The sequence below is a fragment of the Colias croceus genome, chromosome 14 (genome assembly GCF_905220415.1).
Source record: "Colias croceus chromosome 14, ilColCroc2.1".
Classification (NCBI taxonomy): domain Eukaryota; kingdom Metazoa; phylum Arthropoda; class Insecta; order Lepidoptera; family Pieridae; genus Colias; species Colias croceus.
The window spans coordinates 723,646-739,735 of record NC_059550.1 but is presented as its reverse complement, the minus strand read 5'-3'; the positions used below and the strand labels follow the sequence as shown (position 1 = coordinate 739,735).

General features: G+C 33.8%; 3 protein-coding genes across 11 annotated transcripts in view; 2 read left to right on the top strand and 1 right to left on the bottom strand.

The window, feature by feature from the left end:
- Window positions 1-676: 676 nt before the first annotated feature.
- Window positions 677-9,415, bottom strand: LOC123697123 (mitochondrial import inner membrane translocase subunit TIM44). Its single transcript, XM_045643540.1, has 7 exons — window positions 9,266-9,415; window positions 9,091-9,186; window positions 8,708-9,011; window positions 4,055-4,161; window positions 2,950-3,039; window positions 2,027-2,149; window positions 677-1,645 (listed from the first exon to the last, which is right to left on the bottom strand). The coding sequence occupies exons 1-7, from the start codon at window positions 9,266-9,268 to the stop codon at window positions 1,058-1,060; spliced, it is 1,311 nt and encodes a 436-aa protein (XP_045499496.1). The 5' UTR covers window positions 9,269-9,415; the 3' UTR covers window positions 677-1,057.
- LOC123697120 (jerky protein homolog-like) lies at window positions 5,902-7,599 on the top strand. Its single transcript, XM_045643530.1, has one exon. It carries the CDS (start codon window positions 5,986-5,988, stop codon window positions 7,510-7,512), a length of 1,527 nt encoding a protein of 508 aa, XP_045499486.1. The 5' UTR covers window positions 5,902-5,985; the 3' UTR covers window positions 7,513-7,599.
- A 328-nt stretch (window positions 9,416-9,743) lies between the features above and the next one.
- LOC123697122 (eukaryotic translation initiation factor 5) overlaps window positions 9,744-16,090 on the top strand; it is a 30,556-nt gene continuing 24,209 nt past the window's right edge. For 7 of the 9 annotated variants that reach the window (XM_045643537.1, XM_045643535.1, XM_045643531.1 and 4 more), the window contains exons 1-2: window positions 9,744-10,092; window positions 10,304-10,427. The gene's annotated coding sequence lies outside the window, so the exon portion shown is untranslated. The remainder of the gene's footprint in view (window positions 10,093-10,303; window positions 10,428-16,090) is intronic. The other 2 variants (XM_045643532.1, XM_045643539.1) reach the window with 2 other exon arrangements.

Here is a 16,090-nt window from a genome sequence, read left to right as displayed (position 1 = left end):
ATTTTAACCAAATTTCAAGACTCTGTGTTCACGGGAAATGCAATCAATGTAGGTGATTCCCTTGCGTATGTTGAAATTTGAGATAATTTTCAGCATTTACGTCTGTATCTCCTGATTGCGTCGACATTGAAATTTGATTTTATTACAGCTTAAAGATATTAAAGCTGAGTTTTTGATGTGAACACTTTTGAGTTTGAGTTTAAAGCGCGTCACACACAGGGAAAGATACTATAATATTTTATGTTAAGATACTCTAATATAAAACGTTATAGTACCTATCTTAAGTTATTCGGTATCAGCGCGGACCCACAAAATTTCGGGTCATTTGTAACAGGATGGCGGTTCTACAGGGGTCTTAGTACGCAATGACAAAAAGAAAAATGATGGTCAGAACGCTGATACCGGATACCTTAAGATACTATAACGTTTTATATTAGAGTATCTTAACATAAAATATATCTAACATAAAATGTATATTCACCGTGTGTGACGCGCTTAATTCAGAGTTTGTTTTGTACTAAAGGACGAGTAGGTAATAGCTAATATTCAATATAACGTAAAGAGATAAAAGTATGATGTGTTTTTATAAAGCATGACCTAGCTCATGTTTCGAAATCAATGTTGATATTATTAAATTTATGTATGAAGGGGATAACGGGATATCCAAACACACTTATAACCAAAACAATTTATTAACAGAAAATACATATAAAACGAATAGTTTATAAATATAAACATAAATTGTTTTACTAAACATTGCATCGGTAGGTTGGGCTTTATATGGAGTTTTTATATGAAAATATACATATTCACGTACGTGAAGAAATCTTTCGTACGTTCATCGGTCAATTTATTAAGATTTTTACAGCATAGTGAGCACATTATGGCATTTGTACACTTATTCGAACCTTCTTAATCTTACAGCAACTGCCGTTTACAGTATTCGTGTGCCGATCTAAAATTTCTTGAACAATAAATTATTTCTCGGTAAACCAGCAACACAGAGGAAATAAGTTTGTATCGATAGCAACACAGTTCTACTAGTCTATCAACGGTACTATATCAATTGTTCTACACTATTGGCGGATAGTTCTAGCAGTCTCCAGGCTGCTTTGGGGTTGAGTTCCTGCGGGTCTCTGCACAGCACCCACACGTAATTCACCCTCATCACTTTATCTGGACTTCCTTCTATCACGTTATTCTTCCCGTCTCTCACGCACATGATCTGCTGCGACTGGAATGTCAGAACTAGAACGGGCCCTTGGTCCATCATCTTGCCCATGACCAGCTCGATGTTTTCAATGTCTAGAATTTTCGAGTCGAGTCTGTATCCGAGTTGCTTGCACTGATTTATGGGTGTGGCCAGGATATTATAGACTCCTTCGTAACACCAGTCCTTTAGAATCTCCAAGTCACCTCGGACCATGGCTTCCAGAATGTTCGGTATGATATCGTTCGCGCAGTCTTCGAGGAACTTCTGTGCGGTGAAGTTGGGATCGATTTTGCATATTTCCGTTAATGTTTTCGATAATTCGGTCTTTTCGAAGAGGTTTCCGAAGAGGTTGCCAACCTTCTCGGTGACGAAACGTGCGCCGCGTACCATGGGGTTATCGGATTCTTCGTAACGAATTTTCCAGTCTAATACCTGAAATGATGAAGGAAGTTGTTAATAAATAATTTAAACACATAAATTGCTTATGTTGTGACTGAGTTATTAACTAAACTAATAGATTCATTAAAAAAAAATCATTATTTTCGAACTTATTTATTATTATTATTTTATAAGAGACATTTAAAATCAGATCTTAAGCAGTACTTTCAGTAAAGAGATAACAGGCGACATGAACGAGTGTACAATGAGAACCATTATAAATAATCTGTCCGAATACATAATAACATTTATCTGCTTAAAATCCTTCGAAAATAACATCAAATGCATGCATTCGAAGTAAATACTGAATATCATATAGAATATTTGCTCAAGTGCGCATACGCACTTATTTAAAGTACAACATAAAAATTATACCTTATTAACATACTGGTTGTTGTTCTTGAAGTCCTCCCACTGCTGGTAGAACTTGGAATCCTTGTGCAGCTCCACGCCGAGCGTTTCCGTGTCCGGGGCAAATGTCCGCTCTTCTTCCGCAACCTGAAAAACAAATTAAGTATTAAACTCGTACTCAAATATTCAGACTTATTTTGAAAACACTTTTAAATCTTCATAATGACAATGTATATGTTACAGTCAAATCTCATTGCCAAAAGGTGGTTTTGTCCTTTGACTACAAAAAATTCTAACTGTAACATAATATATTTTAGGTTACCAATTTCTAATTTCTGATAGCAGGTTTACAGGCGAGAGCCAACAAGAAACTCTTTAATTTTATTTTTAATATTTTCGTTTGCAATTTATTCCATCCTACAATTTTATACTTAAACGTAAAAAAAGTTAGGCAGAATGTTTGTCACTCTTACATGTAAAAACTAAAAAGTTGATTTGATACATATAATATATGAAATTGGATTATATAAATTACTAGCTGCGCTTCGCGGTTTCACCCGCGTGGCTCCGTTCCTGTAGGTCTTAGCGTGATGATATATAGCCTATAGCTTTCCTCGATAAATGGGCTATCTAACACCGAGCTATCAACAAAAAATTTTCAAATTGAACCAGTAGTTCCTGAGATTAGCGCGTTCAAACAAACAAACACTTCAGCTTTATAATATTAGTATAGATAATATACTCGCACCAAGGTTACCAAGCTATTAACGCAGCGGCTTCTAGCTAGTTTGTCTTGTTTTTTCTTCTTTATATTCCAAGAGACTTCGTGAGATCCATTTACAATAAATCATCACTTAAATATAATAATATTAATGCATGTTATAATTTGAACAAGCCAATCATTGTTTACTATATAATAGATTTATAGGCTAAATGAATGATCTCACCTCAACACGTTTCCTGAGCGACAAGGGCGATGTGTACACGCGCCCTTCCAGACCTCGCGGGGACATCTCATTCTTGACCACCTCTGTAGCCTGCCAAATTATAACAATATGCAATATATTCCACCAATATTACAAACACAAAAGTATTAAGAATTATGCATTTTACGTGAAACTTTTTTATGAATTGTATTTATATTTATATCCAACCCAAGCTTAACCGAACGGCTAGTTAAAAATCACTAAACGAAACTAACTTATAATAAGAAAATGCGTTAATGTATTTCTGCAGATTTTTTTAATGAGATTTCATTAACCATGCTATGCAAAAATGAAAAATATCTAATTATGCTTAATTTTCCACGTACTTTTTACATAGTATTATGTCATACAAAAACTTTCATAAAATATAACATAACATCACTTCACATTCGAAATACAAAAATATGTTTACGGCTTAGGCTAAGGATTCACGAAGCGGTTTCCACCCGCGTCCGCGGCTGCTGGCCCGCAGCCTTTGTAGAATACTTTAATGAATATCTATTCATGTAAAAAATTAAAGCAAATATCACGAGGCGTTTTACACACGCGGCGTGTATGATTGTTTGTGCGCCCGTGCGCTCTGCGATCGGTTGGCGGTCGACCGCAGTAAAATTTCTAAATAATCAGATACGGACATTCGAAATTAATTAAATAAGTTATCTTTATGCTTCTTTAAACCATTTATAAGACTAACACATAATCCATAACGACCCCATTCCTTTTAGTGGATGTATCCAGAACCATTTAGGCCATCTTTTTAAATTCTTCTGTGAAGTAAGTATAACACAACAGCTCGTTAATTGTCCATGGCGGTCTAGAACACAACAGATCGTTTAACCGGCCATCATGCAACGCCCCGTCCTGCGATAAATAATTAACCGCCAAGTTTGCGAGCAATAATCACAACCGTGACGGCTGCGTAACCGCACAAAACTCTGGTAAATAAATATCTCTGGAAAATAAATTTCCAATCCTCTACACCGGCGGGCGCGGATGAAAACCGCTTCGTGGGTCCTTAGCCTTATATATTATTACCAAATTAAGGTGAATTGTACAAATTTACTACCTGTGAAATAGTCTTAAAAGCAGAAGTCTGTCCAAGCTTTTGACTTTTGTCGGCAAAGCTCTCCGCAGCATCTTTCGCTGTCTTCGAAATGTCTTCTGTTAGCTTTCCTGTAAGAATAATAGTCATATTAAAAGTATAGTAAAAAAATAAATGTTAAATAAATGAAAACACGCTTAATAGACTACAGGTCCATGTTGAAAAAGTTATGGGTCATTTGAACCACCAGGTGACCTATCTAGAACGATATAAGATCATAAAATAATAATATTCAGCACTATGGCGTCACTTGTAAGCTGTCCAACTGAGTGCAGATGAGAATTCGAAAGTACAGCTAGAGTGAGTACATTTTGGTCACATATTTTTGTACGGAATTCTTAACCACCGATAGATCCATTAAAAATAATAAGAAAACGCACAGTGCCGTACAAAAATGGTGCCCCACAAAGTCGGATTTCTATTTCCCATCATTTACCGGGGTAAATTTGGTCTTTTGATTTTGTACGGCATCTGTGTCATACTATTTCAATACTGCTTTTAATCCATTATTTCGCAACGCCGTACAAAAATCATGCAACACGGGGAAAAAATCGAGAGTTGCAATCCCCTCTCTTTCCGTAGTCCAGCAATTTATATCGAATACTCCTGTCTACGGTCCCTTGATGGTGTGAAAAAATCAAACGTATAAACCAACGCAATCAAAAGATACGCAAGGAAATCAAATCCTACAGGGTAGTTCCCGTGTACACAGAGTCATGAAATTTGGTACAATGTAACGTCTTATGACACATACAATTGCGAAAAACGTGAATTTTAAATTAGATTATATAAAAAAATATTTCAAAAATTTAAACTTACTAATGAAAGATTAAGTACATATGATACAAAATCTCTTGATATTTCGAACTATACCTACCTATTCTGAATACATTTTTATACACCCGGTTATTCGAACGAAAAAATTATTTAGTAAATTCAAATTACAGACATACAAATGTACCTCTAAATATGTTATCTATGTTTATCATTGTTATAGAATAGGAGTTAATAGATAATAATTGATGAACACTTAATAATTCGAAGTTTTATTTATTTACTCTCACAAATTTCGAACCATTTGATAGTTCTAACATTCGATAATTCGTAATATTTTCTCGAGATTCGAATAATTAACGAGTCGACTGTAAACGAAACCCTAATGGCTGAGTCGACGGTTCGCACGGGAACGACCATTGATAGCGAATTCCTTTGGCGTAATTTTAAGTTTTCATTTTAATTATATTTACATTAAAACATTAATTATTATTAGCACTTGCCTCGTGCAAGACCTACCTATTGCAATTATAAGAATTAAAGTATATACCTAGGTATAAGTATTGAATATAGATTTAAGTGTTCAAACAATATTCTGTTGAAAATAACTGGGTTGAAAATAATTGTTCTGTTTCATGGGCGGCATTCACCACAAAATCAACGCAGTCTACGAAATATCTTAAAATAATCGCGACGCGTAATAATTATTAACAATAACTTATAGCAAACATACTTAATTATAATTAGGTAAACATTTATTTAACATACAACAAGTGGGAGTGATATAAAAGCAATAAAATAGTGTAGTTAGCTTTAATAATTTTTACAATACATCAATCCCGCTTAATACTGGTTATAGTATAGCGCCCTTCAATATAGTTCAAGGGGAATGTATAAATACAGTGTTATCTCACTAATCCGGCACGTCAATACACCGACACGGTCATTAAACCGGCACCCTCCGCCCGCGACCCCGCGCCTCTTTACTGACTACTCACACGTTCCGTCATTTTGCATTTGCAGTCCAACCTCAAAACTTGTCACGTGCGCACGTATTTAACTGTTTATTTTTCAAGTGATTGTTGAGAGTTGTTGAGTGAGTGAATAGTTTGTAGTTTAAAATGTCAAATAAACGGAAACACAAGACACTACATTTAAAAGATAAATTGGACATTATAAAAAAGTTAGACAGTGGAGAAAACATTTGCAAATTGGCTAAAGAATATGGTATTGGACGTACTACTGTACACGACCTTAAGAAAAAGAGGCAAAAGATACTTGACCACGTGAAAACGATGGGAGTTGAAGCAGGAAAGCGAAAAATATTACGAGCTGGTGCTTGTCCAAAGATGGAAAAAGCTCTCTACACGTGGTTCAAGCAACATCATTCTAAACACACTCCTATAACTGGAGAAAACCTAAAAGAAAAAGCAATCGAATTTTACAGAAAAATCACGAATAAATATGATTTTCGTGCCAGCGATGGATGGCTGGATAATTTTAAAAAGCGATTCGGTATCCGTTTGTTAAACGTATCGGATGACAAATTTTCAAGTGACGAGCCTGCAGAGCAGCCATTTTTTCAGAATTTGATTGAAAAAATAGAGGATCTGGGTCTCGTTCCTGACCAAATCTATACTGCAAGTGGGAGTGATTTGTTCTGGAAACTGTTACCTAATAAAATATTTGTATCCTCTAAAGAACGGGGCAGACCAGCTCTTAAAGAGAGTAAAGATATAATCAAATTTATGCCATGTTCTAATGCATCTGGAACGCACAAATTGGATTTGTTAGTGATTGGTAAAGATAAAAATCCCAGCACTTTCAAGAACATTTGTATGCCAGTTTGCTACAAGAAACAATTTAAAAATTTAATCACAAGTAAGGTATTTAGCGCATGGTTTCATAACGACTTTGTCCCAGAAGTGTATAAATTTATGACGAAATCCAACTTGCCCGTAAGAGCTTTACTTGTACTTGAAAACACAATAGGCTACCCATATGAACAAGAAATTAAATCAAGTGATGGGAACATTGAAACTATCTTCCTACCCCCAAACAGCACACCTTTAATTCAGCCGATAAATCAAAATGTGATCCAAAGAATACATTGCTCATACAAAAACAAATTGCTGATCCATATTATATCACAGGATGGTGACATAGCACAGATCATTGAAGAATTTAATTTGAAGGATGCTGTATTCTCTCTCGCTCAGGCTTGGGAGTCTATTTCACCAGACTTAATACAATCTTCATTGAGAGAGTTATGGCCCACTATGAATGCTGTTTCAGTAATGGAACATTTCGAGCCTGAAGACAATATTCCTACTGCATATTGGTTGGAAAATCTATCAAAAAGAGGATTGGAGACGAGTAAAGAAAAATTAAATTCTTGGTTTGAAGGAATCGTAACACCGGAAGAAATATGTGAAGCAGTAATGGAAGAAGATATGGAGCCTTCTACAAAAATTAAAACAGAAACAGTATTTAATTGTTTCAATACTTGCATCACTTGGGCAGAAGAAAATGGCATATCTGCCAAAGATATTATACTTCTTCGCAACATGCGAGAAAAGGCTTTTATACAAGGACTACAAGGTGGACCAAGGCAGACCTCTATTAAGGATTATTTTAAAACTATATAATTACATGTTAATTTGGAGTTATTTTACAGTTATGTTAAAATAAGTGATATTTGGAATAAGAATAAATAAATAAATACATTATTTTCTAATAAATGCTTCATTTTATTTATTATTGTTTTTCGTCTATAATCCAGCTATCTGTACTTGAACTAATCCAGCATTCTCTGGATTTTAAAAGTGTCAGATAATTGAGATTTTACTTACTTTTAATAAAATATTTATTATTAACATAGTTAGGAAGGTAATAAAAATATTAATAAGTATTCTTTAATTATGCTTAGAATATTCTAAAATTTACGGATGTATTTCTACTATCACAACATTTCATACACGTGGTCAAGGAGAGACTAAACTTGTGTAAAATCCAACACAAAAACTAATTAGAACATACAAATTATTCTTCTTATTATCAGCTACATCCTGGTCAAAGTACCATAAAAATAAGTCCAAGACCATTAAATAACAGCACATAACAACAGAAAGTTTCTGTTTGTCACATAAATTATAACTATAGTCCTTTTCAGCTATGATGATTCCTGTGACACTTCATCGTGTTCCGAATTACGTATTTTATGTTTAAAACGCCAAAATAATTTTAGTGCATAATATTTTTATTTTATGGCGGCATTATTACCAAAAATATCAAAATGAAACATCTTAAGCTTATAAATCAAAAACAGTATTGTTTAGTTTAATATAATGAAAAATAAAATAAAATAACACACAAATATAATACCTACGCAATTCGTGTACATGAAATGGATCGTTGAAAAATCATAGTTGGAAAATCATATAATCGGCGCCCATCTTATGATCGTTTGTCAATCGAGTCAATCGTCTGTACGAGTGCGTCAGCCTTGTATACAAGTTGCATTTTTATATTGATATTTTACGTGGTATTCTGTTATTGTTACTAATTGTTATTGTTGACTTTTTGTTGCTGTTGTTTGCTAAGTTTCCTTAGTTAATTGTTGGCGAAATGCCGAAAAAACTAATTTTGGTACTTTATTCAAATCGATTTCATTTCCATATAAAATATTATCGACTATCGGAAACAATTGATATGATTTCAGTAAAGACATCTCTACACGTGTCAAAAATCGATGTGTCACAGAAATCATCTTAGGTGGAAAGGACTATAGAAACTTCAATTGTCCTTATTTTTATAGATAAACGGAAATATTTATCCACTTACCAGCTTTTTTGGCGATGTCCGTTTTGCCAGCCTCTTCCAATACATGTTCAACCTTTCCTTTAATTCCTTCCAAGGTCTCTTTCAACACTTCAGAACTTTTAGAAGCCTCTGACTCCACAGCATGAAACTTCTTTCTCGCCGCTTGCAAAGCTTCTGAATTTTCCAACTTCTGAGCCTCTTCCCTGAATTTTTTAATATTCTCCTTCATTTCCTTGTTTTTCGCTATGTCTTCTTTTATGTTTTCTATGATTGACGAGAAAAATCCTTTCCGTGCTGAGTAGTGGCGGCATTCTTGAACCGTATACTATAAAAAAAAACAAAGTATATGAGGAAATTTTAGACCTAAGATGATGTAAAGATTAAGTTTTGTTGTGAAAATATACCTGGTCTGATTTAACACTAAGTACAACTGGCTTAAGATGAACTGGTACTGCGCTTTTCCAACGTGCAGGACTATATAATACTTGCCGACATGCATGCTGTAATACAAAAAACAAATTGAACTTCTATCCATAACCTCCATCTGGATAATAATTAATTTATTCGTAAGAATATTACCATGGTTGAGCTTTTTGTTTATCTGTTTCTGAACGAATAAGTACTTTCTCGATAACTCCTATCCTTTTAATATAGTCAGGAAATAAAAACACAATAAATTCATACGGGCTCCATAACCAAATTTTTATAACCTGACATGAACCTGACAAACTGCTGATAACCGATTACCGAAATGACATAAAGTGACATATAATATGACATTTAAAATTTGACGTCTCTAGATATTGTCTCTGTGCACGTTAGGATAATTATATACCTACGTCGGTGAAAATATTTTTATACATTTAAATTGGTTCACTTGTTAAAATCACTCATTTTTTTAACTATCAATTAGCAAATTAATATTTTTATTTTAATATGTCCTTTTTATTTCACACACATACTGAAAAGAAAAAATATAAATTGGTACACATAGACAATACAAAGTTTGAAAGCTTCCGGTTATCATTTATTTTAATTGTTGTTTAAAATACTTAGCTTTGTAAAATTTTTCTGTTTATTCCCTGCAAGACTTTCGAAATCCAAAAAATTAGCAATGTTAAATAGATTTTATCAAAATTATTCAGTAATAAAATATGTGATGTTATTTGTTTCCAATTCAAATAAGTATTCATTTCCGGTGTGAATGTAGTTTCAGAAACATATGAAAGTGTGCATTTTCATTTATTTTCTGTCGTCATTTTTAGCCACGGTATCGTGTGCGCGTTTGTAAAATTGAAGATTCGTTTTATGTTCGTTCTTAACTGATTCCGGACCGTGGTGTACACACGCGTTTCGTGACTATTACGTGGATTCAGGACTTGCCAGGCGCATCGTCATAGGGGAAGGTATATAACTACTAATATCGAATATCTTCAGGCCATATTTAAGTACTTATATAGGTACATAGGTGTTAGGAAGTAGATACCACGTTTTCGCCAGCTGGTGCGTACGTTTCGGCTTAATAGTTTAGTTGAAATAGCCTACAATTTACGTACCTAGTACTGTGATAGAATTGTGCTGAGAGTGTTCAGTGAAGTAAATATTGCATTGTGGCAGGTTGGTGTGGCCGACTCGCATTTTCCTGGTGCAAGTTTCGCCGAAGGATCAACAATTAATCCCATCAGTGAGCTCTCGTCCAGTGGGGCGCTACCGTTTTATATGACTTTAGCAAGATTCACAGGTGAGCTATTTTATTAACTTGACAATCGATATTTTCAGGTTAACTTTGGCCAACTTTTAACCCGTGTTTCCAAGTAAAAATTTAAAATTTTGCGTCAAATTAACATCTTTTAATGAAATATGTCTGTGTTCAATAGAAAATAGCTTAAATTAATGACTCATTAATAACCAGTAACAATGTTTTAAATATAGTAATCACTGCATTACTGTATTGCATTATTTGCACTGATAATCCTGCATAGTCATTTTGCCCTCTCACATGATTACTAAAACTTGCGGAAAATGGATGTGATGCATCTTTATAGTCAAATTCCATTTTATCATTCACTCAAAGAGGTTTGATATTTTTAAATAAATAAGAAAATAAATAAATTAAAGTATTTACAGTCAATGGAACAAAATATTCACTCCAAGTGAATTACACCATAATATCCCTTATAAAAAGTTTGTAGTGAAACTTCTGGTTCGAACAAAATGGTCAAGCAAACTGTGATGTATAATTATTATCTACCGTCAGAAAAACATAGTAATACATATGTAAAAATACTAAATATTCTGAATGATCATGCATTTAGCAGTAATTCAAAATACTGCTAATGCAATTTAAAAAAGTTTTTAACTATGCGATAAGCATCGCACCTTTGCAACATACATTAACATAGGTATTTTCCCTCATTAACAAAGCATAGTTCACTTCTGAAAGACTCATATCCATTGCAAAGATTTTTATAAAGATACAACAAAAAAAGTTGAAATTTCTATACAAACTAGTGCATATTCTGGATGTTTCTGGAACAATCCCGGTCCTTGCTTGTTTAACTTGTATACTATAGAGAGTATTGCTCAATCAGCTCTAACCTTTTTGTTACATGTGATTTCTTACTAATGCACATTACAATTGAATGTCTTTATCGGCATTGAAATATATAATTTTGACACATATTTCTTGTATAGCAAAATAGTTCTATTTTGATTTTGATATTCAAAGATTTTGGCTAAATATTCTCACGAGTTGTTTAAATCTCACTAAGGTATATCTTTTTAGTAAATATGTTTGTTTTCCATGCATTAAAAGTAGTGATGTGCCGATTATGACTTTTGCCGACTAGCCGACTAGCCGATTAGTCGGTTGTAATAATACCGACTAGTCGGCTAAGCCGATTACGGTTTCGGGGATTTCCGTAACGCTTCGTTTACGGCTGATTCGCGCACAATCGCATACACCGCCTGCGAGCGTGTCGGAACATGTTTTGTTTACTTCGCATTTTTCCTTCATTTTTGCTTGTGTAATGGTCGAGAGCGGTGTTTTAGGGTAAAAAAATATTTTCTTGCTTTAATACATATAACTGAGTTTGTTAATTTATTAAATCTACTTTTTATTTAAATAATAAGAAAAACTTATAAATGTTCATTGAAGATAAGAAGATATTATGTTGTTTTTTATGTTAATTAGGATAGGAACTAATTTTGTTCAATAAATGTCATAATTATGTTTTTTTTTACAAGCAAGTAATTTTAAAAACTGATTACCAAAGGAAAGATTGCTTTACATTTTATAATGTATAAGACTGATTATAAAATAAAAATAAAATAATATATAATTAAGGTTTTTATTTCATGTAGTTATTTTTCATTGAGAAATACATACTACGTAAAAAGCCGGATAGTCGGCGCTCTTTGCCAATTAGTCGCCGACTAATCGACGACTACAATAGTGGCCGGATAGTCGGCTTTACCGACTAGTCGCCGACTAGTCGGGACATCTCTAATTAAAAGTGAATACAATTTATATATTTTACTAGCTTACCGCCCGCGGCTTCGCCCGCTTTGTCTAAAACCTAATAAATTATTTACTAAAACCTTCCTCTTGAATCTCTCTATTTATTAAAAAAATACGCATCAAAATCCGTTGCATAGTTTTAAAGATTTAAGCATTCAAAGGGACAGAAAAGCGACTTTGTTTTATACTATGTAGTGAAGTGTTGATGCTTTATCTGTAAGCCCACTTAACATTCTTCATTATAATTAACAGATTTTGTTTTGTTTACATATGAGCTGGTTGGAATTTTGATAAAATTGTTCTTAACTAGTTAACAAAATTAGATTTGTTGTATCGTTGCTAAAAACCAAAACTACTGGACTAATTTAACAAATTCTTTCACTTTTGGATAAGTATGTGATCCCCATGTTATATGGGCTTTATGTACCAGGATGGAACAGCATTAACATATTATAAAACCGGTTAAGTTTCGGCTACTGTGTACTAAATTGAAGAATGAATTGAATCCAGATATTTCTAGTACAATTTATTGTCTTCTAGTACTCGCTATTATTGGCATTTCAAAATTTAATTTTTCGGCGCCAATATTCTGATTTAATTCAATATTTTAATTCTGATTCAATATTCTGATTCTGCGTGAGCGTAGAACAGAGAGATTCTGGTTTCGCAAGCAAATTCAAATTGCATGTACATTGTACATTCCCTAGTATATGCTTATAGAAAACAAAAGTTTTGAGACATCTGTGCCAAAAAGACACTCCTCTTCAACTCAAGTTAGAATCTACCAAAAAATCGTAAAATTAAACACCTCTGACTGCGCCAACCAAGCCAAACTTGCTAGAAACAAAATCACGTTATTCGCCACCTAACAAGTACCTATATTAAAATTACTCAAATGGTACATTGTCGATTGTCGCAATGCGGATTATTTTGTTACTGCATATAATATACTAGCTGTGCCCCGCGGTTATACCCGTATTTCTCAGCTCCTATTGGTCTTAGTGTGATAATACCTGAAGCCTTCGTCGATGAAAAGGCTATGCAACACTGAAATATTTTATCATTTCGATCCTGAGATTATCGCGTTCAAGCAAACAAACTCTTCAGCTTTTTAATATTAAGTACCTATAGATAGATAAATAGATGTCTATATTTTCCTGTATTTATTACGCGATTCAACTTTCATAATATTACATATAAGCCCTTTAAACCCACGTCGATTTCCTTCCTTGTTACAAGAACTTTGTCTTGGAATTACTTGCTTTAATGACGTATCCATCGTGATATAAAAACTTTTCCAATATGTATTGGTATCGAATTTTCCATTTTTTCCGAGTGGAGACAAATTTAGAAAATTACTAAATGAAAAACGTGATTCTGATTGCATTTTCTCCAAGTTCTAACCTTCTAATATGTGCTAGTTTTAATCAAAACAGCCGCATATTGCGATAAGGATTTATTGGAAACTAATCTGAAATTAATTATGCTCTTTGACCATCTAGTGATTGAAGCGATACCACTCGTCACGGCTCGTTTAATGAAGGTGCAGTCATTAATGGATATATCGAGATTTTTCCACTATAAACTTTATGGGGAAAACGAGTACATTTTTTCGTATGTCAAGCGGTTGTTTTGTATAATAACCACGACTAGCTACAGTCGTCAGTTTGAGAAATTGAGCCTAACTAGTTAATTACATTAAAAATTCTGAATACACCATTTCATGTACATTTTTATTTTTCAAATAAGCCTCCCTCTGGGGAATAGGATGATATTAAATTCACGTAATAGTTTTAAGTAGGTTACTGTGTTAAAAAAGAAAGAATTTGCATCACTAAAAAGATTAAAAAAAACTTACAAACATTTGAAAAATTACAAACTAAATTTAAATTCACTCATTTGCTTTATACCAAAAGTCAAAACATACTTTACTTCTTAAAACTTCTGTAAGCAGATCTTTATATTCAGATATGTACTATCGTACTGAAACGTTCAATGTATTAGATATAGATATAATACATAGAACGTTTTGCAGTCTGGCTGTGTAACGCAGATTACAGGCTCTCTGGCGATCGATAGTCATTTCACACTGAGTTGCGATATGGGATTACCTCTTCCATTAGGCCGCCTTGGAGTGGAAATTCTTTATTGAATCGACCATCCAGCCCCAGAGATTTCATTTTGTCGTCTAGATAGAGGATGATTGATTTTGTATTATGATTCTACATAAATATATCGCGTACTTATAGGATTGTAGATGGTAGGTAGTGTAGTTGTATTTTAAACTAGCTGTTCCCCGCGGTTTCCTGTTGGTCTTAGCGTGATGATATATAGCCTATAGCCTTCCTCTATAAATGGGCTATCTAACACCGAAAGAATTTTTCAAATCGGACCTGTAGTTCCCGAGATTAGCGCGTTCAAACAAACAAACAAACTCTTCAGCTTTATAGGTAGTATACATTTATTATAAACTTTCTAATTTGTGTATTTGAAGCATTGCACACGCGCATATATTATTATTTCAAATTATGCACAATATGACGGTCAATCGAGTGATAAACATTATATTATAATCGGTATAATAAGAACTAAGTTTATCTTTTAACCTATCTATGGTACTTAACGATTAAATAGATTAACTGCCAGCCTAAAAGTAAATAAAACTCGTTGAATGCAAAAGTTCTGTAGTTTCTTGTAGTCTAAAATAGTGTTAAATGTGAAATAGAAAAACTACTTTTATACTAATTTCAGTTATTTAGAACATAAGCGTAGTTAATTTAAATAACGCGCACCTCTAAAATAATAACGTTATCATCATTAATTATGACGTTACGTTCACAAACATGTTTGATGAACAAACGACGTCAACAACTTTGTTCGTAAAAAAATTTTTCAATGTTGATTTTCTAACATTTTTTAACGTGTATGTGAGTTGCAGTCTGCGTTGGCCACATTTATTTTTAGCCTTGTTTCTTATCACGGTTCGTGTGGCTGGACGGTTCGTCATTCGATTATTTTCAACGGCTACCGTAAAATTAGTTTGATCTTTTTATTACAAGGCTTTTTTTCACTTTCTAAGTATAGGGTATTGATGGTAGACTCTAGAACTAAATTATTCTTTGCTCACGTGATACCAAGATCAAAGTAGTCCTACTCTAATTCTAGGCCATGACCTATCTCGATGTAAAACTTAGCGATCGAATTAAAGATCTTAGCGATCGAAGAAAAAAAGCTTTTCTTTGTGGAACAAATAGGATATCCTGGTAGCTGTGCAGTCAAAACTGAGAATATTGAACACCAATTCAAAAAATGTGCCAAATTTTATACATTTTAATAAAAGGCCATGTTAATAAGGATGTTACGAAGGTACCTATCTACCCACATATCATTTAACTTATTTCGACTTCTGTCCTAGTTGGGTTTATTGACAACAAGATACAAAAGCATATTACCGACCAGGGTTATATACTTAATACAAACAACGTCCTGTTTACTTTTCTGTAACAAATTCTCGTAATGAAATTATCATAATGAAGGCCCTTGCAAATCTGAAAGGGTGTGTACTGCTCCATGTAGCTGACCTAATTCAAAGTATCTATGAATCAAAATCTCAAAACGTCCTTTACTCTGAGCCTCACAATTACAAGGCTCGTGCTAGATAGTAGATACTATCGCAACATCGCTTCCACCAATGTTGCGAGCGTATTTCGCCGAAACATGTTATGTCACAGAGGTCAACGCACTCGCCTTTCTCGTCTAGCACACAAACCTCATTCCCTCCCTTCCTCCTCCCCGCGGCCCCCTCGCGGATGATTGATCGACGGACGCTGGCCATTTTTCATTACAAGAATCGTACTGATAGGTATTACCAGGTAGCGATGAGA